Genomic DNA, 26479 nt, shown 5'->3' on the forward strand with positions numbered 1-26479 from the left:
AACCAAAGATGCTCCCTGACCTAGAAACCTCTATTCAAATCCACAGAAGATATTCATTCCCTGCTGTTCCTCGGGCCAAATGTTATTATGGTATTTATTAAGCGCTTACTATGTGCCAGGCACCGTTCTAAGCGTTAGGGTAGATGCAAGGTAATTGGGTTGGACACAATGCCTGTCCGGCAAGGGGCTCACGGTCTTCAACCCCATTTTACAGATGAGGGAACTGAGGCCCGGAGAAGTGCAGTGAGTCGCCCAGGGTCACACAGCAGACAAGCCACAGGGTCGGGATTAGAACCCCTGACCTTCTGCCTCCCACTCTGTCAGCTAAGCCGTGCTGCTTCTCCGACACGCCTTGCAAAACATGCGAAATGTAAAGAAGAGGCTGACGAGGTTCATGCCAGACCGAGTGTTGAACAAGGGCCCAGGAGCAGCTCTGCCCCTTGTCCACCGTGTGACCTTAGGCAAGTCACTTCGCTTCTCTGTGCCTCAAATTCCTCATCAGTAGCGATTCAATACCCGTTCTCCCTGCTACTTGACCATGAGCCCCAAGTGGGATGGGACAGTGTCTGATCTTTCATTCGTTCAGTCGTATTTATGGAGCACTTACTGTGTGCAGAGCACTGTGCTAAGCGCTTGGGAGAGCATAATACAACAATCAACAGTGGCATTCCCTGCCCACAACAAGCTGACAGACTAGAACAGGGGAGAGGCCCATCAATACAAATAAATAAAATGGCAGGTCTGAACATAAGTGCCGTGGGGTTGGTAGGAGGGAGGAGAAAAATGAGCAAGTCGGGAAAATGCGGAAGGGAGTGGGAGATGAGGAAAAAGTGGGGCCTAGCCTGGGAAGACTTCCCGGAGGAGATGGGCTCTCGATAGATTTGAGGAGGGAGGACCTTCCAGGCCGGAGGCGGGACGTGGACCAGAGGTCGTCGGCGAGGCAGGCAAGATGGAAGCCCAGGGAGAAGGTTAGCCCAGAGGAACAAAGCGTGCGGGCTGCGTTGCAGAAGGAGAGAAAGGAGGTGAGGTAGGAGGGGCAGCATGATGGACTCCTTTAAAGCCAACAGTCAGCAGTTTTTGTTCGATGCCGGGGAGGATGGGCAACCACTGGAGTATTCTGATGAGCAGGGTGACAGGTTCTGAACATTTGTGTAGAAAAATGATCCGGGCAGGGGAGTGAAGTATGGACTGGAGTGGGGGAGAGACAGGAGGCTGGGAGGGCAGAGAGGAGGCTGATGCAGTCATCCAGGCAGGATAGGGTGAGTGACCGGATTAATGTGGTAACAATTTGGATGGAGAGGAAAGGGTGGATTTTTCAGAGAAGCAGCGTGGCTCAGTGAAAAGAGCCCCGGCTTGGGAGTCTGAGGTCACGGGTTCGGATCGCGGCTCTGCCACTGGTCAGCTGTGTGACTGTGGGCAAGTCACTTCACTTCTCTGTGCCTCAGTTACCCCATCTCGAAAATGGGGATGAAGATTGTGAGCCTCACATGAGACAACCTGATTACGCTGTATCTACCCCAGCGCTTAGAACAGTGCTCTGCACATAGTAAGCGCTTAACAGATACCAACATTATCATTATTATTATTATTCTCGGCGGCTCAGTTACTTCATCTGTAAAATGGGGATTGAGACCGAGAGCCTCACGGGGGACAACCCGATGACCCTGTATCTCCCCCAGCGCTTAGAACAGTGCTCTGCACATAGTAAGCGCTTAACAGCCACCAACATTATCATGATCATTATTTAGTGATGTTGTGAAGGTGGGACTGCCTGGATTTATTAACTTGTTTCTACCCGCAGCAGTTAGTACAGTGCTCGACACTTAGTAAGCACTTGACGAATACCCTAAACGAGCCATCAGGACATAGGAGGTTTTCACAAGACCACATTCAGCTTAGCAGGGTGGTGGTTCCCAAAGCAGAGACAGCACAGTGCAGAGAGCTCCAGCACAGGCAACTACACCCAAAATGGAAGTCTCCCCACCTTGAAAGAAGGAAGAGCTGCTTGGTGGATAAAGATGGAGTTTTTAGGGACACGGTGTCCTGAAACTATGACTTTAAGGCACCCAATCCCCTTTGTCCCCCGACTACTTTCTCCTCCCTCTTTTCCCCCTCCCTCTCCCTTTGGCATCATCATCTTGACTCTATTCATCGCCATCGTTCTCGTCCGTCCGTCTCCCCCGATCAGACCGTAAGCCCGTCAAACGGCAGGGACCGCCTCTATCTGTTGCCGACTTGTTCATCCCGAGCGCTCGGTACAGTGCTCTGCACGTAGTAAGCGCTCAATAAATACTATTGAATGAATGAATCATCTATCATCCCCCCTTCGAGACTGTGAGCCGGCTGTGGGAAGGGATTGTCTCTATTGTTGAATTGTACTTTCCGAGTGCTTAGAACAGTGTTCTGCGCACAGTAAGCGCTCAATAAATACGATCGATTGAATGCATGAATCTATGCCGCTGGATCTTTGTCTTTTGGGCATTGGATATTCGCCCCACCCTCGACCCCACGGCCCTTATCTACATAGCTCTAAATTCTATTTTTTACAAATCACTCATTTATCTCAATATCTGTATCCCCCTCTACACAGAATGTATTTATTCATACGAACATCTTTCTCCCTCTCAAGACCGTAAACTCACCGTGGGCAGGGAATGTGCCAACTCTGTTGCATTGGTGCAGTGCTCTGCACATAGTAAGTGCTCAAAAAATACTTTGGATGATGATGTCCTGCTGAAAAATCTATGCGGTAATAAGCATGAATAAACATCATAAACTTGAATTACGGACGGGTCATCTAAATACATTTAAATGGAACACTGCCCAGATACTAACGTTTCCAAAAGTCAGACGAACCGGTTCGCCACTTCAGTCAATCATCAATCAATCGTATTTATCGAACACTTACTGTGTGCAGAGCACTGTACTAAAGGCCTGGGAGAGTACAAAAGAACAGAGTTGGCAGACACATTCCCTGCTCTCACGGCTGTAAGCTCATTGTGGGTAGGAAATGTGTCCGTCTTGAGAGGGAGAAAGTTGTTAATGTGAATAATAATAATGTAATAATGTTGGTATTTGTTAAGCGCTTCCTATGTGCCGAGCACTGTTCTAAGCGCTGGGGGAGATACAGGGGAATCGGGTTGTCCCACGTGAGGCTCACAGCTAATCCCCATTTTCCAGATGAGGAAACTGAGGCACAGAGAAGTTAAGTTTATTCATTCAATAGTATTTATTGAGCGCTCACTATGTGCAGAGCACTGGACTAAGCGCTTGGGATGAACAAGTCGGCAACAGATAGAGACGGTCCCTGCCGTTTGACGGGCTTACGGTCTGATCGGGTGACTCGCCCACAGTCACACAGCTGACAAGCGGCAGATCCGGGAGTCGAACCCATGACCTCTGACTCCGAAGCCCGGGCTCTTTCCACTGCGCCACGCTGCTTCCCCATAAAAACATTACGCGTATATACTTAACCGATCAATCAATCGTATTTCCTGAGCGTTTACTATGTGCAAAGGACTGTACTAAATGCTCGGGCGAGTATAACACGGCGGAGGTGGTAGATATGTTCTCTGCCCGCGGAGACCTTACGGTATGGCGTGGGAGGCAGACACTGATATAAATGACTAAATTATGGATTGTACATAAGAGCCTTGGGGCTGAGGGAGGGGAGAATTAAAGGTGAAAATCCAAGTGCAAGGGCGATGCAGAAGTGGGTGGGAAAAGAGAAAATGAAAGCTTAGTTGGGGAAGGTCTCTTGGAGGAGAGGTGCTTTGAATTAGGTTTTGAAAGTGGGGAGAATTATCACCTGTCCGACGTGCAGAGAGGGAGGGCGTTTCAGGCCAGAGGCAGGAGGTGTGCAAGAGTTCAGTGATGAGATAGACTACCGTCAGCTGTGTGACCCTGGGCAAGTGGCTTCATTTCTCTGTGCCTCAGTTACCTCCTCCGTAAAATGGGGATGAAGACCAGGAGCCCCACGTGGGACGGGGACTGTGTCCAATCTGATAACTTGTACCAACGCCAGCGCTGAGTTCAGGGCCTGGCAAAGAGTAAGCACTTAACAAATACCCGAAAAGAGGAATCTCACCAGAAGTTCCAAAGCCTAAATCCATGATTTTATGCTTATTCTCCGTTATTCTGATGCATCAAGGCGTCTGTCGGAGCGGAAGCCCCGAGAACTGAAACGTCACACTCTAAAGATAGATTCAGGAAAACCGAAAGCTTTCACAAACTTTGACAACCATCCGCATCCAATTCTGGCCAAATATTTTGAGGTTATTGGTTTCCTACCAGGTATCCATTGATTCATTCAAACATATTTATTGAGCACTTACTGTGTGCAGAGCACTGTACTGAGCTCTTGCAAAGTATAATTCAGCAACAAAGAGAGACAATCCCTACCCACAATATGTTCAGTAACATTTCTAAACAAAGCCGCTTATTAAATTTATGGGTGTGTCTCTTTCTTCCTTTATCCCAAACTATCACCACCTGATTTGATCATTAAAACAGCGTCTTTTAAGTGGTTCTGAAGCACAGCCTGAGGTATAATGCAATACAAAACACTTTTCCTGTGCCTTAGAACTTCTCCTTGCCCACACCCAATCTCCTGCCTCAGATTTTCTTCTCCGTTAGGTGGAATTCACAGTATGAAACTGCCCACTTGGCATTTCTGTAGGATAACGTCGGTCTTTGTTAAGCGCTTACTATGTGCCGCGCACTGTTCTAAGCGCTGGGGTAGATACAGGTTAATCGGGTTGTCCCACGTGAGGCTCACAGTTAATCCCCATTTTGCAGATGAGGGACCTGAGGCACAGAGAAGTGAAGTGACCTGCCCACAGTCACACAGCTGACAAGTGGCAGAGCTGGGATTCGAACACATGACCTCTGACTCCAAAGCCCGTGCTTTGTATTATATTCTATAACTGTATCATTTCATTGTATTTCATTGTATTATAACAATGAAATTATCTTCCATCTTTGACACAGTTCAGCTAATCCCTGCTGAACCGAAGCTATTAAAAATTAAGTTTTGCTCTGACGCGGAATGTGGAGCACCTAGGATCCCGTACCTTTGTGAAATGATTTCTGTTTCATAACTACTAAATCCTGTACCTGTGATACGGATGCTTTGTGCCTTTGTAAGCAAGTGATAGCTTTGTCAAACGTTGAGCCGAACCACAATCACCTTCCAATTCTAGGTCTCAAAGGGCTCTTCCTTGGTTCTAGAAAACTTCTATAAAAGATCATTCAGTCAGTAAATCAGTCATATTTATCGAGGACGTACTGCGCGCAGGGCATAATACTAAATGCTTGAAAGAGTACGATGCAAGAGGATTGGTAGACACGTTCCCTGCCCACATTGAGTTTACCCCTAGAAGGAGAGAAAAACATTATCTGTTGCCGACTTGTTCATTCCAAGCGCTTAGTACAGTGCTCTGCACATAGTGAGCGCTCAATAAATACTATTGAATGAATGAATTGATATAATTACATAAACTATGGAGATATGTACCTATGTATATATGAATGTTACGGGATTAAGAGTGGGGTGAATATCAATTAATCGGTCAGTGGTATTGATTGACTCTATTTACCGCCATCGTTCCCGTCCGTCCGTCTCCCCCGATCAGACCGTAAGCCCGTCAAACGGCGGGGACCGTCTCTATCTGTTGCCGACTTGTTCATCCCAACCGCTTAGTCCAGTGCTCTGCACATAGTAAGCGCTCAATAAATACTATTGAATGAATTGAGTGCTTACTATGGGCAGAGAGGGCACTGTACTAGGCGTTTGGGAAAATGCAGTGAAACACGGGTAGCAGACACAGTGAGCTCACAGTGTAAAGGGGGAGACAGACATTGATATGAATAAGTGATTTGTAATATATCATTTAAAGACACGTAAGTGGTGTGGGGTTGAGTGTGAGGCAGATATCCAATGCCTAAAGGTCACTGACTCATTCATTCATTTAATTGCATTGATTGAGTGCTTACCCTGTGCAAAACACTGTAGTAAGTACTTGGGAGAATTCAAGAGAACAACAAACAGACACATTCCCTGCCCCATTCATTCAATCGCATTTATTGAGTGCTTACTCACGGTCTAGAGGGGCAGACAGGCATTCATATAAATAAATAAATGGATAGATGAATTATGGATTTATACATATGTGCTTGTGTGGATGGGAGGGAGGACGAATGAAGGAGCAAGTAATGATGATAATGCTATTTGTTAATAATGATAATGTTGGTATTTGTTAAGCGCTTACTATGTGCCGAGCACTGTTCTAAGCGCTGGGGTAGACACGGGGGACTCAGGTCGTCCCACGTGGGGCTCCCGGTCTTCATCCCCATTTGACAGATGAGGGAACTGAGGCCCAGAGAAGTGAAGCGACTCGCCCACAGTCACACAGCCGACAAGGGGCAGAGCCGGGATTCGAACTCATGAGCCCTGACTCCAAAGCCCGTGCTCTTTCCACCGAGCCACGCTGCTTCTCCACTGAGCCACGCTGCTGTTCTAAGCGCTGGGGTAGACATAGGGGAATCAGGTTGTCCCACGTGAGGCTCACAGTCTTAATCTCTGGAGAAGCAACGTGGCTCAGTGGAAAGAACCCGGGGTTGGGAGTCAGAGGTCATGGGTTCGAATCCCAGCTGTGCCACTTGTCAGCTGTGTGACCGTGGGCAAGTCACTTAACTTCTCTGTACCTCAGTTCCCTCATCTGTAAAATGGGGAATAAGACTGTGAGCCTCACGTGGGACAACCCGATTGCCCTGTATCTACCCCAGCGCTTAGAACAGTGCTCTGCACATAGTAAGCGCGTAACAAATACCAACATTATTATTATTATTATTATTAATCCCCATTTTGCAGATAGGGAACTGAAGCACAGAGAAGTGAAGTGACTTGCACAAAGTCACACAGCTGACAAGTGGCGGAGCCGGGATTAGAACCCAGGACCTCTGACTCCCAGGCCCGGGCTCTTTCCACCGAGCCACCCTGCTTCTCAGCGTAAGAGCAGAGCAGAAGGGAGAGCGAGAAGAGGAAAGGCCGGCTTAGTCAAGGAAGGCTTCTTGGAGGAGACGGGCCTTCAATAAAGCTTTTAAGTGGGGGAGAGCAGTGATCCATCCGATAGGAGGATCCAAGCGCACAGATGATGCAGAAGGGGAAGGGAGCCGGAGAAAAGAGGAATGAATCGGGGAAGGCTTCCTGGAGGCGATACGAAGCAGCGTGGCTCAGTGGAAAGAGCACGGGCTTGGGAGTCGGAGGTCATGAGTTCGAATCCCGGCCCTGCCCCTTGTCAGCTGGGTGACCGTGGGCGAGTCGCTTCACTTCTCTGGGCCTCAGTTCCCTCCTCTGTAAAATGGGGATGAAGACCGTGAGCCTCACGGGGGACCATCTGATTCCCCTGTATCTCCCCCAGCGCTTAGAACAGTGCTCGGCGCATAGTAAGCGCTTACCAAAGACCAACATAAGGTTTTGAAGATGTGAGTGAAAGTGGGTTGGAATCGAGGTGAGTTGGCAGGGATAGCAGATGGCCCCAAAGAGAAGGAAGAATACCCGTGGTGAAACTGGAACCTCGGGGGGAAATCTTCAAACCGAAGGAGTGTAGATTCCAAACTCAGTCTTATGTATTGAGCACTTACTGTGTGCAGAGCACTGTACTAAGTTCTGGGGAGAGTACAACGGAACGATACAACCGACGCATCCCCTGCCCACAACAAGCCCACGGTCGAGGGGCGAGCTTTCGAACTCCCGGTCGACTGTAAAAACCATTAACGTGACCGCGCTGACGGAGTCAGAGATTATCTGGGCAGAAGAAACGCGGCTCAGTGGAAAGAGCCCGGGCTCGGGAGTCGGGGTTCATGGGTTCGAATCCCGGCGCTGCCGCTTGTCAGCTGTGTGACTGTGGGCGAGTCACTTCACTTCTCTGAGCCTCAGTTCCCTCATCTGTAAAATGGGGATTAACTGTGAGCCTCACGTGGGACCACCCGATGACCCTGTATCTCCCCCCCAGCGCTTAGAACAGTGCTCGGCACAGAGTAAGCGCTTAACAGATGCCGACGTTATTAGTATCTCAGACAGTCGGCCGGTCGATCGGATTTACTGGGCACTTATTGTGAGCAGAGCACTGTACTGAGCGATGAGGAGGGTACAATTTAATAATAAACAGATGTGACCCCTACCCACAATGAGCTCAGTCTAGAGGGGGAAACAGACAATCGTATAAATCCATAAATTACAGTAATGGTCATGTGCCCTAAGGAGGTTTCAGGTCATAGCGGATGAAAGAGGAATTGTTTCATTAAGCCTGTGCCTCGTTCTGAAGAGCTTGGACCTTTAAGGAGCCCCAAAACTCAACCACCCCTAGGGACCCCGTAGATGCTGAGGTGTCTAATAATCCTAATGTTGGTATTTGTTAGGCGCTTACTATGTGCAGAGCATTTCTAAGCGCTGGGGTAGATACGGGGTGATCAGCTTGTCCCACGTGGGGCTCACAGTCTCAATCCCCATTTAACAGATGAGGGAACTGAGGCACGGAGAAGTCAAGTGACTTGCCCACGGTCACACCGCTGACAAGTGGCGGAGCCGGGATTAGAACCCGTGACCTCTGACTCCCAAGCCCGGGCTCCTTCCACTGAGCCACGCTGCTTCTCCAAGGTTTAAGGTCTACAGGGGGGCGTTGGGGCCGGGCTGGTGTCGGAGGAGGGAATATGCCACATGTAGATATCTATGGAGGAATGGAAGGAGCTCTTCTGAATACCTCCCAGCTCTTTTCAAGATTTCCAGCCCAGTTGATTTGACGACCAAGAAAACTACAAACCTAGCCCACCCCCATCCCCACGTAGGGGAATTTGGGAAAATGAAGTTAGTGGACGTTGAAGGGTGGATGAAACCAACGGTTCTGAGGATTCCAGTGGAAAGGGTACGGGACTGGGAGTCAGCTGACCTGGGTTGACATTTTGAGTCAGCCGTTTTCCAGCTGTGTGGCCTTAGGCAAGTCACTTAACTTCTCTGGGGCTCAGTTTCCTCCTGTGTAAAATGGGAAAAAGATAATGGGAGACAGATACCTGTTCTCCCCCACACTTAGACGGTGAGCCCCACGTGGGGCGGGGATTGCGTCCAACCTGACTGTGCTGTTTCTACTCCAGTGTTTAGTACAGTGCTGGTTATTAACAGATACCACAGTTATTAGAATTGCGATTAGATAGCATGCGCTGAAGCAGAACCACCGGTATTATAGTTATTTATTAATGTATGTCTGAAGCCATAGATTTCAGGGTCCAAATCCCTCTGTGGGTCACTTTCCCCTTCTCCATCTTTTTGTTTGTTTGTTTAAATGACATCTGTTAAGCACTCCCTATGTGTCAAGCACTGTTCCGAGCACCGGGGGAGATACGAGACGATGAGATGGGACAGAGTCTCACATGGGACCCACAGTAAACGCCACCTTTGACCCTAGGAGACCAGTGACCTCTTGAACTTCCCAAACCTCCTGCCGCTGTCCCGGAAGGACAGGGCTGGACGCTGAAGAGAGGCTCCAAATCAATAATCTGCACTGGAGAGCGATAACGATTCAACTCTATTAGCAACGTGGTCTAGTGGCTAGATCACGGTCCTGGGAGGCAGAAAGACCTGGGTTCTGATTCCAACTCCGACACAAAAGGAACAATAATTCTGGTATTTGTAAAGCGCTTACTATGGGCCAGGCACCGTATTAAGGGCTGGGCTGGCTAGAAGCAAATCGGGTTGGACACGGTCCCTGTCCCACGTGGGGCTCACGGACTCGATCCCCATTTTACAGATGAGGTAACGGGCACGGAGAAGTAAAGTGACTTGCCTGGGGTCACATAGCATACAATTGGCAGAGGAGGATTAGAACTCAGTTCTTCCTGACTCCCGGGCCTGTGCACAGTCCACTACGCTATGCTGCTTCCTGCTCTGCCACCTTGGGCAAGTCGCTTCACTTCTCTGGGCCTCGGTTACCTCCTCGATACAATGGGGGTATCGACTGTGAGCCCCACGTGGGACATGGACTGTGTCCAATCTGATTAGCTTTTATCTACCTCGGTGCTTAGAAGAGTGCCTGGCACACAGTAAGCGCCTAACAGATACCCTAAAAAACTGTACCAAAGGCTGGATAAAGCAGTCAATCAATTATACTGATTGAGCATTTACCGTGTGCAGAGCACTGAACCAAGGACATGGGAGAGCACAGTACGGCAGAATTGGATGTCACACTGCCTGCCCGGGTACTGTGTATATAATGTTGGTATTTGTTAAGCGCTTACTATGTGCCGAGCACTGTTCTAAGCGCTGGGGTAAACACAGGGGAATCGGGTCGTCCCACGTGGGGCTCCCGGTCTTAATCCCCATTTGACAGATGAGGGAACTGAGGCCCGGAGAAGTGAAGTGACTCGCCCACAGTCACACAGCCGACAAGTGGCAGAGCTGGGATTCGAACTCATGAGCCCTGACTCCATAGCCCGTGCTCTTTCCACTGAGCCACGCTGCGTCTCCCTGTGTCCAACCTGATTCATTCATTCGATCGTATTTATTGATGATGATGATGTTGGTATTTGTTGAGCGCTTCCTATGTGCAGAGCACTGTTCTAAGCACCGGGGTAGATACGGGGTCATCAGGTTGTCCCACGGGAGGCTCACAGTCTTCCTCCCCATTTTCCAGATGAGGTCACTGAGGCCCAGAGAAGCGAAGTGACTTGCCCACGGTCACACAGCCGACAGGTGGCAGAGCTGGGATGCAAACCCCTGACCTCTGACTCCCAAGCCCGGGCTCTTTCCACGGAGCTACGCTGCCTCTCGTATTTATTGAGCGCTTACTGTGAGCAGAGCACAGTAACGATAATTATCACAATAATGGTAATAATAATAAGGTTGGTATTTATTAAGCGCTTACTATGTGCCGAGCACTGTTCTAAGCGCTGGGGTAGACACAGGGGGAATCAGGTTGTCCCACGTGGGGCTCACCGTCTTCATCCCCATTTTACAGATGAGGGAACTGAGGCCCAGAGAAGTGAAGTGACTCGCCCAAAGCCGACGAGTGGCCGAGCCGGGATTTGAACCCATGACCTCTGACTCCAAAGCCCGTGCTTTTTCCACTGAGCCACCCCGCTTCTCTAATAATGGTGGTATCTGTTAAGCGCTTCCCATGTGCCAAACGCTGTTCTAAGCGCTAGGGTAGATACACGGTAATCAGGTTGTCCCCCGTGGGGCTCACCGTCTTCATCCCCATTTTACAGATGAGGGAAGTGGGGCGAAGAGAAGATGAGGGACTTGCCCAAGGTCACACAGCAGACGAGTGGCAGAGCTGGGATAGGAGCAGCGTGACTTAGTGGAAAGAGCCGGGGCTGGGGAGTCAGAGCTCATGGGTTCTCATCCCGACTCCGCCGCTTGTCGGCTGTGGGACCGTGGGCAAGTCACTTCACTTCTCTGGGCCTCAGTGACCTCATCTGCAAAATGGGGATGAAGACTGGGAGCCCCACGTGGGACAACCTGATGACCTTGTATCTTCCCCGGCGCTTAGAACAGTGCTCGGCACACCTTAAGCGCTTAACAAATACTAATGCTATTAGAACCCGTGTCCTCTGACCCGAGCCCGGGCTCTTTCCACTAAGGGTCACAGTCTAACCTTGTATCTGCCCCAGCGCTTAGTAGAGAAGAGCCCGGGCTTGGGAGTCAGAGGTCATGGGTTCGAATCCCAGCTCTTCCACTTGTCAGCTGTGTGACTGTGGGCAAATCACTTCTCCGGACCTCAGTTCCCTCACCCGTAAAATGGGGCTGAAGACCGTGAGCCTCACGTGGGACAACCCGATGACCCTGTATCTCCCCCAGCGCTCAGAACAGTGCTCGGCACAGAGTAAGCGCTTAACAAATGCCAACATTATCATTACAGTGCTTGGCACATAGTAAGCGCTTGACAGATGCCGTCAAAATAAAAATCAGCAAAGTGAAAGTACTGATTGGAAACTCCCTCTAGGCAGGGATCGTGACTACTAGTTCCAGCGTAGTCTTCTAGGCGCTTAAGACTGTGTTCTGCCCACGACAGGAGCTCAAGACATGGTATCCATGATGATGATGATAAGCAGCTAAGTGGAGACCATCGCTGGAAATGCTATTTTCCAGAGAGATTTCTCTGCTTCGGCACAACACTCAGATATTTGGATTTGCTACGGAGCTAAGGAGCTATTCAGCTACAGCTATATTCGGCTACGGAGAAGCAGCGTAGCTCAGTGGAAAGAGCCCGGGCTCTGAAGTCAGAGGTCATGGGTTCGAATCCCGGCTCTGCCACTTGGCAACTGCGTGACTGTGGGCAGGTCACTTCACTTCTCTGTCACTTCAATTCTCTGTGCCTCAGTTCCCTCATCTGTAAAATGGGGATGAAGACGGTGAGCCTCACGTGGGACAACCCGATGACCCTGTACCTCCCCCAGCGCTTAGACCAGTGCTCTGCACATAGTAAGCGCTTAACAAATACCAACATTATCATTATTATTTGGAATTCGACCTTAAACTCCAAACTTGCAGTTTTGCCTAAGGTGACTCTAGGTCTGCTTCTGCCCTCAGAACAGTACATTCACCCCCATAATGACCTGATTATCTCGTAGCTCTCCCGGGGATCAGCATCTTGCCTGACGCGCAGAAAGAACTTAAAAACGAGTAGTAACTGTAGTAAGAGCAGCAATCAGAGTAGTAATAATAGTTACAATAATAAGAATAATGGTATTTGTTAAGCACTTACTAAACACAGAAGCAGCGTGGCTCAGTGGAAGAGCACGGGCTTAGGAGTCGGAGGTCACGGGTTCTAATCCCGGCTCTGCCACCTGTCAGCCGTGTGACTTTGGGCAAGTCACTTCAGTTCTCGGCGCCTCAGTGACCTCATCGGGAAAATGGGGATTAAAACTGTGAGCCCCACGTGGTTCAACCTGATTCCCTCGTATCTACCCCGGTGTTTAGAACAGTGCTCGGCGCTTATTAAGCATTTAACAAATACCAACTTTGCTGTTATCATTATTACTATGTGCCAAGCACTGTTCTAAGCACCGGGGTGGATAGAAGGTAAGCAGGTTGTTTTTACGAGACGTTCTTCCCCTCGACCCTATTTATCGCCTTCGTTCTCGTCCGTCCGTCTCCCCCGATCAGACCGTGAGCCCGTCAGACGGCGGGGACCGTCTCTATCTGTTGCCCACTTGTTCATTCCAAGCCTTAGTACAGTGGTCCGCACATAGTAAGCGCTCAATAAATACTATTGAATGAATGCATGAATGAATGAATGAATGAATGAAAGGTTGTCCCACGTGGGGCTCACACTCTTCATCCCCATTTTCCAGATGAGGGAACTTAGGCACAGAGAAGCCAAGTGATTTGCCCAGCGTCACAGAGCTAAGTGGTGGAGCCGGGATTAAAAACCACGACCTCTGACTCCCAAGCCCGGACTCTTTCCACCGAGCCACCTACTCATTCATTCTTTCAGTCGTATTTATTGAGTGCTCACTGTGTGCAAAGCCCTGTTCTAAGCCCTTGGGAGAGTACGGTACGAGAACAGACAGACACAGTCCCTAGCAAGAGTAACGGTAGAAGACGCAGCAGCGAAGTTAAAGAAAACTGATATCAGGATCTGGAGGCGCTCATCTTATCACTCCCAAATTTGGCAAATGTGCATTGATGGGAGCTTTCAGTGCGCTAGTATGCAGAAATGCTGAAACACGGGAAAAAAGCACCTGCATCTCACTGGACAATAATAATGACGAGGAGGAGAAGGAGGAGGATAATAATAATAAAAAGCTTCTTTTAGGCACTTTGACAATCCACTTCTGCTCCTTGGCTACATCAACACCAGCTTATAATAATGACAGTAGTGATTGTGATATTTATTAAGTGCTTACTGTCTGGCACCGTACTAGGCCCTGGGGTTGCTAGGAGATATTTGGGTTGGATATTTTGGTTGGACACAGTCCCTGTCCTACATAGAGAAGCAGCGTGGTTCAGTGGAAAGAGCACTGGTTTAGGAGTGAGAGGTCATGGGTTCTAATCCCGGCTCCGCCGCCTGTCAGCTATGTGACTTTGGGCGAGTCACTTCACTTCTCGGTGTCTCAATTAAGGGGATTAAGACTGTGAGCCTCAACCCGATGACCCTGTATCTACCCCAACGCTTAGAACAGTGCTCGACTCATAGTAAGCGCTTAACAAATGCCGACATCATTTTTATTATTATAAGGCTCACAGTTTTTATCCCCATCTGCTAAGTGGAGAGTAGATACAAGATAAACAGATGGGAAAGAGTTCCTTTCCCGTGACTTGAAGTTTAGGAAGGGAACACGGGTATTTTAGCCTCGTTTTACAGTTGAGGAAACTGAGGCACTGACTTGCCCAAGTTCAGAGCTGGAATTAGACCCCAGATATCTTGACTCTCAATCCCCAACTCTGTACACTAGACAAATCTAGGCAATCCACTTCTGCTCTTTGGCGGTATAATAATAATGATACTAATAATTTTGGTATGTATTGAGTGCTTAGTGGTGTCACTCTACTAGGCACTGGGGTAGGTATGAAATATTTGGGTAGGATATTTTGGTTGAACACAGTCCCTGTCCCACATAAGGCTCACAGTCTTTATCCCCATTTTACAGACGAGTGAGCTGAGGCACAGAGAAGTATAATGCCTTGCCCAGATCTCCCAGCAGACGAGTGGCAAAGCCGGGGATTAGAACCCAGTTCCTTCTGACTCCCAGCCCCGTGCTCGGTCCAATAAAGCCACGCTGCTTCTCCCTAACTGCCATCACCAGGTTCTGCTTCCCAAATAAATGCAGGCATCAGGATGCCGCTAAAATTTAAAAATTGGGTGTCTCAAGACCCACCAATGTCTGTGTCTTCCACAGTGCTTGTTGCAGATACCATAATCACAACAGCACATTTACAGTTGTTAAGCATTCATTACGTGCCAAGAACTAGGGAAGCAGCGTGGCTCAGTGGAAAGAGCACGGGCTTTGGAGTCAGGGCTCATGAGTTCGAATCCCAGCTCTGCCACTTGTCGGCTGTGTGACTGTGGGCAAGTCACTTAACTTCTCTGTGCCTCAGTTCCCTCATCTGTAAAATGGGGATTAAGACTGTGAGCCCCACGTGGGACAACCTGATTCCCCTATGTCTACCCCAGCGCTTAGAACAGTGCTCGGCACATAGTAAGCGCTTAACAAATACCAACATTATTAAGAACTGCAGTAACCGCTGGTTATTTACAAGGTAATCAGGGCAGACACAGCACACGTCTTACTTGGGGCTCAGGTCTTCTGACTCTCAGGGCCGTGTTCTTTCCACTAGGCCATGCTGCTTCTGTGGATTTACAGACCGGCGCTCAAAGTGGCCACTTTTACTCATCACAAAAAGAGGTTTATCCCACAAAGACACTTCCGCAGAGCTTCTGAAGGGATTAAAAACACATGAATCCTCCTCACAAGCAAAACGGGAATCTTAAAGAGCTGACACCGCAGCATGGCATAGTGGATAGAGAACGGGCCTGGGAGTCAGAAGGTCCTGGCTTCTAATCCTAACTCCTCCACTTAGCTGTGTGACCTTGGGAAAGTCACTTCATTCATTCATTCATTCAATAATATTTACTGAGCGCTTACTATGTGCAGAGCACTGTACTAAGCGTTTGGAATGTACAGTTCGGCAACAGATAGAGACAGTCCCAGCCCAGTAATGGGCTCACAGTCTAAATGGGGGAGACAGACAGCAAAGCAAAACAGAACAAAACAAAACATGTATATTTGTATATATAAATCTATTTATTCATTTATTTATTGATGCCTGTTCACTTGTGTTGATGTTAGTCTCCCTGCCTCAAGACTGGAGCCCACTGTGGGCAGGGATTGTCTCTATTTTCTGTATTTTACTTTCCAAGTGCTTAATACAGTGCTTCTCTGGGGCTCAGTTACCTCATCTGTAAAATGGGGATTAGGATTTTTAGCCCCCCGGGGGTCAACCTGACTACTTGTATCTACCCCAGTGCTTGGCACATAGTAAGTGCTTAACCAATACCATATTTATTGTTATTATCATTATTAACACTTCTATATGCCTTCCACTGGAGGGGAAGAAGTTTTTGGAAGTGTGTAAAAGCAGCTCTGGCTTTTGAGGAAGTTACTTCCACAGTCAGAGCCGTGAACAGTTGTGTAGCACCGAGAAGGATTTACTCTCTCAAGTGCTTAGTACAATGCTCTGCACACAGTAAGCACTCAATAAATACTGCTGAATGAATGAATATTCCTGCAGACATCAATGAGCGAATAGGGGATTGGAGTTTTAGGGGTTCTGCATGACTTGTTCCTCAACATAGGAAATGTTGAACATATCCTCAACATATGAAATACATTTACAGCAAAGCCTTCATGCAATAAATACCACTGATTGATTGATTGATAAGTAGCAAGAGAAGCGGTGTGGCCAATGGATAGAGCACTGACCTGAGAGTCCAAGGACCAGAGTTCTAATCCCAGATCTACCATTTGTCTGTTGTGTGATCTTGAGCAAGTCACTTAACTTCTCTAATGAAGATTAAGACTGTGAGCTCCACGTGGAACATAGACTGTGTCCAGTGGATTTTCTTGTTCTACTCCAGAGCTTAGTACAGTGCATGGGACATAGTAAGCACTAAACCAATACCATAAAAAACACAGAATTCTAAGTCCCAGGGCACAAGTTAGGCCCTTTGCTGATCATTGTGAAGAACTGTTGACCCATGTTATAGTATCAAATGGTATTTTGAAGAACATTTGTGGTTCAGTTGGCTGAACGATCAACCAAAGCCTTAGCTGCAATGAATTATTTATCAGTCATTAACTAGCTGACATGAGAGAAATTATTCTTTGTGCTGGAGTAGATAGTTTTTAGTAAGATTCTTTCAATCAAAATCTGTTGGCAATATACATAAAACACTGCAGTGAAAACGAATGCTTCTAAAACAATGTGTAATGATGATTTTCATTTTTCTCTAAGCCTAGTTTTGGGTCCCCTCTCTTCTCTCTAAATGAGTTTCCTAGGTACTTTCTTCATTCCATCAGTCCCTCATATTTATTGAGCACTTACTGTAGGCAGAGCACTGTGCTAAACACTTGGGAGAGTACAATATAATAGAGGTGGTCGACACGTTCCCTGCCCAAAATGAGCTTACAGTCGACAGGGTAGACAGATATTAATATAAAGGAATAAATTAGGGATATGGACAGAAGTGCTGTGGGCCCGAGGGACGGATGAATATAGGGTACAAATCCAAGTTCAAAGGCAAAGCAGAAGCGATTGGGAGAGGAGGAAATGAGGACGTAGCGTGGGAAGGCTTCTGGGAGGTGATGTGCCATCAGCGAGGCTTTCTGGTTAGTGAAGCAGGTTAGTCTAGTATAAAGAGACCCGGATTCTCAGCCCAACTCTGCTGCCGTTGGCCTTCTGTGTCACCCCAGGGAAAAATCACAAAGCAGACAAGCGGTAGAGCCGAATTAGAACTCATGACCTTCTGGCTCCCAGGCCGGTGCTCTATCCACTACACAAATAACAGGAAGTAATAAAATACATGAGATATGTTCTGAAGAATTCCATAAGGTGTGAAGAATTAACTGCTGGTGTAGAAAAGCTGAAGAGAGTCTTCATTCTAATGCAAAAAACATAATTTAGGGCATTATTCAATACAAGATGAAGGTATAGCTTAACTAGAGTGTAAATTCCGTGAAGGGAGGGATCGATCATGCCACCGCCTCTACTGTAGTATACTCCCCTAGGTGCTTAGTACAATGCTCTGCCCCCAGTAAGTGCTCATTTAATACCATTGATTGACAGAGTGATTGATTGACAAGCAAAAAAAGGTAAGAAATGAACCACTGAGGCTTTTCCATTAATCCGCAAGATTTTTAGCATTTTAAGGACAGAATTCTATATACTAATTCTGTTATACTCTCTTCAGCTCTTGGTACAGTGTTCTGAATACAGGAGGCATTCAGTAAATGCTAATCGATTGATCTTTTGCAACTATTAATGGGTGGCCTAATCATAATTTTCACTATTTTATCTGTTGGATTTTGAATCACCCATGACTCCTGATTAATAAGATGTTTATTTTCTTATCATTCACAGTCTCTCAGGATGCCCTAGAGCCACCTCAGCAATGAAGAAAGCAAAGCTGTCTGGAGAACAAATGTTAACAATAAAACAGAGGGCCAGTAATGGTAAGCATTTCTAGCCTTAATATTTATGATCACACTTCTTTGATAAAAAAAAAAAGAGCAAGGATGAGGTATGAAAGCTCTCAGTGGCCATTCTTGTAAAATTATCAGAACGGAGAAGCAGTGCAGCCTATTGGAAAGAGCACGGGCCTGGGAGTTAGAGGACCTGGGTTCTAATCCCAGCTCTGCTCTGGTCTGCTCTGAGACCTCGGACTAGTCAATTCACTTCTCTATGGCTCAGTTCCCTGATCTAGATAGTGGAGATTCAATACCTGTGCTCCCTCCTACTTAGAATATAAGCCTCACGGATGACCTGATTATCTTGTATCTGCTCCAGAGCTTAGTACAGTGCTTGGCAGATACTAAGTGCTGAACAAATACCACAATCATTATTATTATTATAAACCTCTCGAATAGTTTGCTCATGAATCTGAAGAAAAAAATTGCGCTAGGGTGTCTATAAAAGTCCTAGATTGAAGCAGAAAGAAGGTGATCTGGAATGGACAACAAGATCAGTCTGTGGAATTCATTTCCAAAGGAAGTTGGGCAGGGGATAAGATAGGTTTATGTAAATTCATGGGTAAGAGGCTAAAATGGATTAGATGGAAAAGTAACATCTCTAACCGTGAAGATGAACGTCAAAGAGAACAACTATCAGATTGCTAAATCAACATGCTTGGACACGACTTGGCGATGGGGTTCTGGATGGAATGAGCCCTGTTCTGATCTCGAGGAGCATTTCTGATGCTCTGCTTTCACTCATTTTCATTTCTGAGCATCTTTATTGGCACTCTGGGCACCTCTGATGGTCTCTCTTACAGGGATTTTGCATAAAGCTGTACTCACCAATCAATCAGTCATATTCACTGAGTGCTTACTGTCTGCAGAGCACCATACTAAGCACTTGGGAGAGCACAGATTGGTAGATATATTCCCTGCTTACAAAGATCTCACAGTCTAGATGGGGCGGTTGTATTTCAGTGATTATTTCCTTACCCACATCCTCCTATTTATTTTTCTTCCTTTTATCCACCTTCGGTATTTCTATCTGTAATTTCTTTCACTTTTAATCCCCAAGACGAACAGCATATTAAACTACAAAGTTGCTAGCTGTATAAGTGGGTATACATATAATTATATTTAAATTGAAAAATCTAGCCGGATAAATGTATGGAAAAGACTGACCACCAATAGAGAAATGAGAAAGATATTCCCAGTTTATCTCCTTGATATCCCATCTACCTACACTATTGTACTTTCCCAAGTGCTTAGTACAGTACTCTGCACACGGTAAATGCTCACTAAATGCCACTGATGGATTGATTGATTGATTGGTAATGGACAGGAAACATGCCTACCAACTTAACCAACTGTTGTATTGTAGTTTCCCTGGAACTTTGTACGATAAAACTACTATAGGAAGCACAGGGGTAGATTCAGTACAGTTCTGGGAAAGATCCTAACTAGCAAGTTATCAGAATCCAACAGGATTGGTGTTCTCACTGTGGAGTGGAAAAGATAAGTCACTCACTGAAATTTCTAGGCTGACCGTCAGTGATTGAAAACTATCAATCAAGAAATCAATCAATCATGGATATTTATTAAGGGTTTTCATTGTGCAGAGTGCTATACTAAGCACTTGGGAGACTTCAGTAGAGTATGTAAGCATGATCAAGGAGTTTACAGTCTAGTAGAGGAACTTATAGTCTCACGATATAATTCTGGAAAAAGACACCTATTAATAATCATAATGATGATGATGCTATTTGTTAAGTGCTTACTATGTGCAAAGCACAAAGCGCTGGGGGCTACAAGGTGATTAGGTTGTCCCACATGAGGTTCACAGTCTTAATCCCCATTTTCCTAATGAGGTAACTGAGGCACAGAGAAGTAAAGTGACTTGCCCAAAGTCACACAGCTGACAAGTGGTGGTGCCAGGATTAGAACCCATGACCTCTGACTCCCAAGCCCAGACTCTTTCCACTGAGCCATGTTCCTTCTCTAGCAAGTCGTCAGAGCCCAGAGAACTACGAGCTGGAGTTTTGGTAATATGGTGAAAAAGGGAAGTGATTCACTGAAAAGATAAATCAATTCTCGGGCTGAACATCAGTGGCTGAAAAACCATTCAGAATACAGTTGGCTTACTTGTCAATTCCACTAGCCTGTGCCCTAAGATTTCCACTGTATATTTCTTATGTAATAGTAATAGCAGCAGCATTTAGTATTTCTGCTTCCTGCTCTACATTGGTGTGTCAAAACGGGCCCCAGCATTTTCTCATCGAAAGGATTTTACCGTTTTTCTTGGCCAGAAACCTGTATCTGGATTCCAGGTTGTGTCTGGGCTTCCTTGACTTGTTCCTTTCCCTGTGGCCTCAGAGAAATTCAAAGTGTAAGGCTCTTCACCGCTATTCAATCTGTAGACCAGGATTTGGAGCCACCATCCTTTAGCTTCAATTTTGAGCAGGATTCCTTAATTCCAGTCTTTCAGCTTTATTTCAAGCTAATTCCCCACTATAGAGAGAGGGTAAAAGGAGGAAAGTATAAAGGAAAAGAAAGGACTTAGAGATTCATTCATTCAGTCGTACTTTTTGCACACTTACTGTGTGCCGAGCACTGCGCTAAGCACTTGGGAGAGCGCAATATAACAATAAAAAGACACATTCTCTGTCCACAACAAGATTATAGTCTGGAGGGAGCTTACGGTCTAATACAGTCTAGCACAGTGCTTGGGACGTAGTAGGTGCTTAAGCTAAACCACAGTTATTACCATTATTATTATTATCATTATTATTAAGAGCTAGACGGGTGTTGAAACCCCAGGAAAGGGACTCTGATAGCATTAACCTTTCCCTCTCCTGCTGGCTGTAGGATAGAGCTGAGAAGTTTCCGTGCACCTCACTGTTTCACAAACAATAATGAAACAATGCAATTACGAGCTGGAGTAATTATTATTATTATGATCATTTACTATTATTTCTAGTACTCCTCCTCCTACTAATGCTTCGGAGGGAGATGCTATCCGGGCAGACAGGCAATGAGGGAAATGAGATTGCTCTACTTGAGTGTTGGAGAGGAAGGTTAGAAAAGTCCTCGTAAGTAAGTAATAAAAAGGGATGAGAAGAGGCATAGATCTACAAGGGAATTTTCAGTTACCTGAAAGCCCATATTAGTGTTGGAGAGGAAGGTTAGAAAAGTCCTCAGAAGTAATAATAAAAAGGGATGAGAAGAGAAGAGGCATAGATCTACAAGGAAATTTTCAGTTACCTGAAGGCCCGTATTAGGGTTGGTTCCGGAATCAGAACCTGACTAATTTACATTTAAGTTTTTTGGAAAATGTATTCCACGGTTCCCTGGATTTCTCTGTGAGTCCCATGTGGGACAGGAGCTGTGTTCAGCGTGATTATAGTGTATCTACCCCAATGCTTAGCACAGTGCTTGGCAGATTGTAAGTGCTCAAAAATTACAAATCAATCAATCGTATTTACTGAGCACTTACTGTGTGCAGAGAGCTCTACTAAACACTTGGGAGAGTACAGGATAATAAAATACCACATTTTTAATTATCGTTATCATTATTTTTACGCTATGCTCACGTTTTCAAGGTATACCTGGTATGTGCCTGATTAACCTGTATTTAACATGCGTTCAAACGTGGCTCCCTCCAGTTATCACCCCATCTCCCTTCTGCCATTCCTCTCGAAACTCCTTGAGCGAGTTTTCTACCCCTGCTCTCTCCATTTCCTTTCATTCGGTTCTATCCTAGAACCCCTCCAATCTGGCTTCCCTCCCCTTCACTCCACAGAAACCATCCTCTCAAAGATCACCAGCGATCTCTTGACAAATCCAACGGCCTCTATTCCGTCCTAAATCCTCCTCGACCTCTCAGCTGCCTCTGACACTATAGACCACCCCCTTCTCCTGAAAACATTATCCAACCTCAGCTTAACCTACAGCGTCCTCTCCGGGTTCTCCTCCTATCTCTAGGATAGAGAAGCAGCGTGGGTCAGTGGAAAGAGCACGGGCTTGGAAGTCAGAGGTCATGAGTTTGAATCCCGGCTCTGCCCCTTGTCAGCTGTGTGACTGTGGGCAAGTCACTTCTCTGGGCCTCAGTTCCTCATCTGGAAAATAGGGATTAACTGTGAGCCTCACGTGGGACAACCTGATGACCCTGTATCCCCCCAGCGCTTAGAACGGTGCTCTGCACATAGTAAGCGCTTAACAAATACCAACATTATTATTATTATCATTAGGACGGCTCATTCTCAGGCTCTTTCGCGGGCTCCTCCTCTGCCTCCCACCCCCTAACTGTGGCTCTTCTTCAAGATTCCATTCTGGGTCCCCTTCTATTCTCCATCAACACACACTCCCTCGGAGAACCCATTCTCTCCCCTATCTTCAACGACCGCCTCTAGGTGGATGATCCCCAAATCTACATCTCCTAATCTCTTTCTCTCTCTACTGTGCCATCCTTCCTCCTGTCTTCAAGACATCTCTACCTGGATGTCCCATCGTCACCTCAAACTTAGCATGTCTAGAACAGAACTCCTTTTCTTCCCACCCCAAACCCTGTCCTTCCCATTTCTGTAGACAGCACCACCATCCTTCCTGTCTCCCAAACCCGTAGTGTTATCCTCGATTCCTCTCCCTCATTCAACCCACACATTCAAGCCATCACTAAATCCTGTCTGTTCGACCTTCACAACATCGCTAAAATCTGCCTTTTCTCCTCCAACCAAACCGCGACCATATTAGTCCAAGCATTTATCCTGTCCCGCCTTGATTACTGTATCAGCCTTCTCGCTGACCTCCCTGCCTCCTGTTTCTCCCCACTCCGGTCCATACTTTTCTCTGCTGAAACATTTCTACAGAAATGTTCAGCCTATGTTTCCCCACTCCTCAAGAACCTCCAATGATTGCCCATCCATCTCTGCAACAGACGGAAGCTCCTTACCTTTAGCTTTAAAGCAATCACCTTGCCCCTTCCAAACTTACCTCTCTCCTCTCCTACTACAACCCTGCCACACATTTTGCTCCTCTAATGCCAACCTTCTCACTGTACCTCAATCTCATTTATCTCACCACCAACCTCTCACCCAAGTCTTGCCTCTGGCCTGGAAAGCCCTCCCTTCCTCTTCTCCTTCTCCCTTTTGCTTCAACCTGAATCGCTCTCTTTATTCATCCCCGCTCCCTGTCCCACAGCGTTTATGTACATCTCTGTAATTGTATTTATATTCATGTCAGTCTCCCCCTCTAGACTGTAAACTCGTTGCGGGCGGGGAAGGTGACCGTTATATTCATATCGTACTCTCCTAAGGGCTTAATACAGTGCTCTGAAAATCAGTACGTGCTCAATAAATACTCATCTATTCATTCATTTAATCATATTTATTGAGAATTTACTGTATGCAGAGCACTGTATTCTGTGCTCGGGAGTCAGCAGACACATTCCCACAACAAGCTGGTAGACACTCTCCCTGCCCTCAAGGAATTCTTTGGTCAGGATTTGACAGAAAAATCTTCCAATAAAAAAGTCCAACCTTTCCACCACTCCAAGATAGAAGGCCAAGATTCCCATGGTCTTTGGGGTGTAAAGAATCCCACAACAGGTTGGACCAATTTAATCTCTGAAATATTAGGACGGCAAAATCCTTCAGGTTGATCTAGCAAATGGGCGGTTTTTAACGGCTACGGATCGATCGCCTCAGAGTTGATATTACTAGGTCACCCGATCTTACAAGCAGGAGGCACAGCTGGGGGAAGTCGAGACGGGACTTTCCGTGAAACCCCCGTAGGAGGCAGGAATACGCAAGCGAGGAGAGGACTGGGGATTTAAGGACATGGCTTCCCCTGAAACCAAAACTCGTGTGGCCGGACCTGGAGCTGATCCCTGTGGCGGCAGCAGCTCTGCCTCAGCCGGATCTCTCCGCTGGGAAGCAGCACCTTGTAGTGGATAGAGCACGGGCCTGAAAGTCAGAAGGTCATGGGTTCTAATCCCGACTCTGCCGCTTGTCTGCTGTGTGACCTTGGTTAAGTCACTTCACTCCTCTGGACCTCAGTTACCTCATCTGTAAACGGGGATTGAGACTGCGAGCCCCACGTGGGACAGGGACTGCATCCAACCCGATTTGCTTGTAACCACCCCAGCACTTAGTACAGTACCTGGCGCAAATAGTTACCACAACAAATACCACTATTATTATTATTATTGTTATTGGGAATCCACTGCTAGGAAAAGATTCCCAGTTTAAAATGTAGCCCAGCATTTCATTGCCCTTGGTCCTGAAAATGATACCTGTGATTTCCTGATAATAATAGTGGTGATATTTGATAAACACTAACTGCGCAGAGAAGCAGCATGACCTAGGGGACAGATCACGTGCCTGGGGGTCTGAAGGACCTGGGTTCTAATCCTGACACCGCCATATGTCTGCAGTGTGATTTTGGGCAGCTCACTTCTCTGGGCCTCGGTTCCCTCATCTGTAAAACGGGGATTAAGAGTGTGAGCCCCATGTGGTAGAGGGATTGGGTCCAGCCTGATTAACTTGTGTCTCTCCCAGTGCTTAGAACGGTGCTTGGCACATAGTAAATGCTTAACAAATGCTGTAATTAGTATTATTATTCCAAGCACTGAGCAAAGCCCTGGGGTAGATACAGTACAAGCTGCTCAGACATAGTCTTTATTCCACCTGGGCTTCACAATCTAAGAGGGAGAAGAAGTGTTTAATCGCCCATTTTACAGATGAGGAAAATGATTTATATTGATGCTATTGATGCCTGTCTACTTGTTTTGTTTGTTTCGTTGTCTGTCTCCCCACTTGTAGACTGGGAGCCCGTTGTTGGGTAGGGATTGTTTCTTTTTGTTGCCGAATTGTACTTTCTAAGTGCTTAGTACAGTGCTCTGCACACAGTAAGCGCTCAATAAATAAGAATGGATGAATGAATGATTGAATGAATGAATGAGACGAAGACCCATATCCAAATCAAATAGCAGGCCAGTGGTGGAACCAGGATTGGAACCCAGGCATTCACAGTCCGGTGCTCTTTCCACTAGAAAACACTGCCTCTCTTGCCCTTGGCCAGTCCTGTCCTTTAAATATTATATATTTAATAAAACTCAGGACCCAGTTGTTTAACTGGGAAACGATTAGTCAAAAGAGAAAGAGACCCCAATGAGCTGTAACTTTAGAAGCAAAGTTGACTGTGACTCTTTTCCGAACCTTGTTTTTCTACCTTGTTTCATGTACCTTTCTGTGTGGTTTGAGTTATTCTAATCTATTCTTAATGTACTCATTTTATCATCTTACAGGTATAGAGAACGATGAAGAAATTAAACAGTTAGATGAAGAAATCAAGGAGCTAAATGAATCCAATTCCCAGATGGAAGCTGATATGATTAAGCTCAGAACTCAGGTAACAGTTTTTCAAAGCCCTAAATTTCAGCTGCAATTTTTAGGTATTAATGAGAAGAAACGGGGGTCAGATGGGAGTAGGGGAAAGAATGTAAGCTGGCAAAAGGACCGTCCATTTCCGTTTTCCACCTTCACTCATCGTCGACCCATGCTTGGTTTGACATTTCACCGGTCTGTCCTTCTTGGAAATCACGTGTAAGTTTTGCGATGCCACCGTGGCCACCAGCACCACATTTCTAAGTCTGCGCCAGACAGTCAACTTTTCATATCTTGAAATACTATTTCCTTTAAAATGGTACTAATGTATGTTCCACACTATGCACTTTGTCCTACACGATATGAAGAGTGGTGGCTAGGCCCTTAATATTCTGATTGTCATCATTTTGACCTCTGAGGCAGCTTTTATACAACCAAACCAACGACTAAAGGCCGTATGTGGTGGTAGGTGATTACGAAAAGAAGCCGATTATAAAAAACCGGCTGGATTTGACCTAACGCTAACTCCAGGGTAGATTGAACACTGACAAATAGGATGGCCCTGCCGTGAAGAACCTTCCCGTGTCTGACGATTTGTGGATCTGGCCTACCGGATGGGGTGTCAGCTGATCTGTGAGGTGGGATTCCGCTCAGGAGATGGAGTTCGTCCCTTGGAAACGGCTGAAGCCGGGCTGGAAGTGCGTTGGCCGGGAGGGTTTCGGGGTGATTGATCCATTCTGGGCTCTCAGCACGGTTTCCAAATTGAAAGTAGAGACGGTAGTCGACAAGTGCCGGTCGCGGGCGTGGGAATACTTCGGGAGGACCAGTGGATGGCAGCGACAGTAGCAGGAGAGGGCAACCGAGGCAAA

At 46.7% G+C, this 26479-nt stretch overlaps 1 protein-coding gene across 1 annotated transcript in view; it reads left to right on the forward strand.

Moving 5' to 3' along the window:
• MYT1L (myelin transcription factor 1 like) overlaps nt 1–26479 on the forward strand; it is a 569059-nt gene that overhangs the window by 526426 nt on the left and 16154 nt on the right. Inside the window, exons 20-21 of the mRNA XM_029051295.2 lie at nt 18137–18228; nt 25532–25641. Coding sequence (XP_028907128.1) covers nt 18137–18228; nt 25532–25641 — 202 coding nt within the window. The remainder of the gene's footprint in view (nt 1–18136; nt 18229–25531; nt 25642–26479) is intronic.

The sequence above is a fragment of the Ornithorhynchus anatinus genome, chromosome X1 (assembly GCF_004115215.2).
Source record: "Ornithorhynchus anatinus isolate Pmale09 chromosome X1, mOrnAna1.pri.v4, whole genome shotgun sequence".
NCBI lineage: Eukaryota > Metazoa > Chordata > Mammalia > Monotremata > Ornithorhynchidae > Ornithorhynchus > Ornithorhynchus anatinus.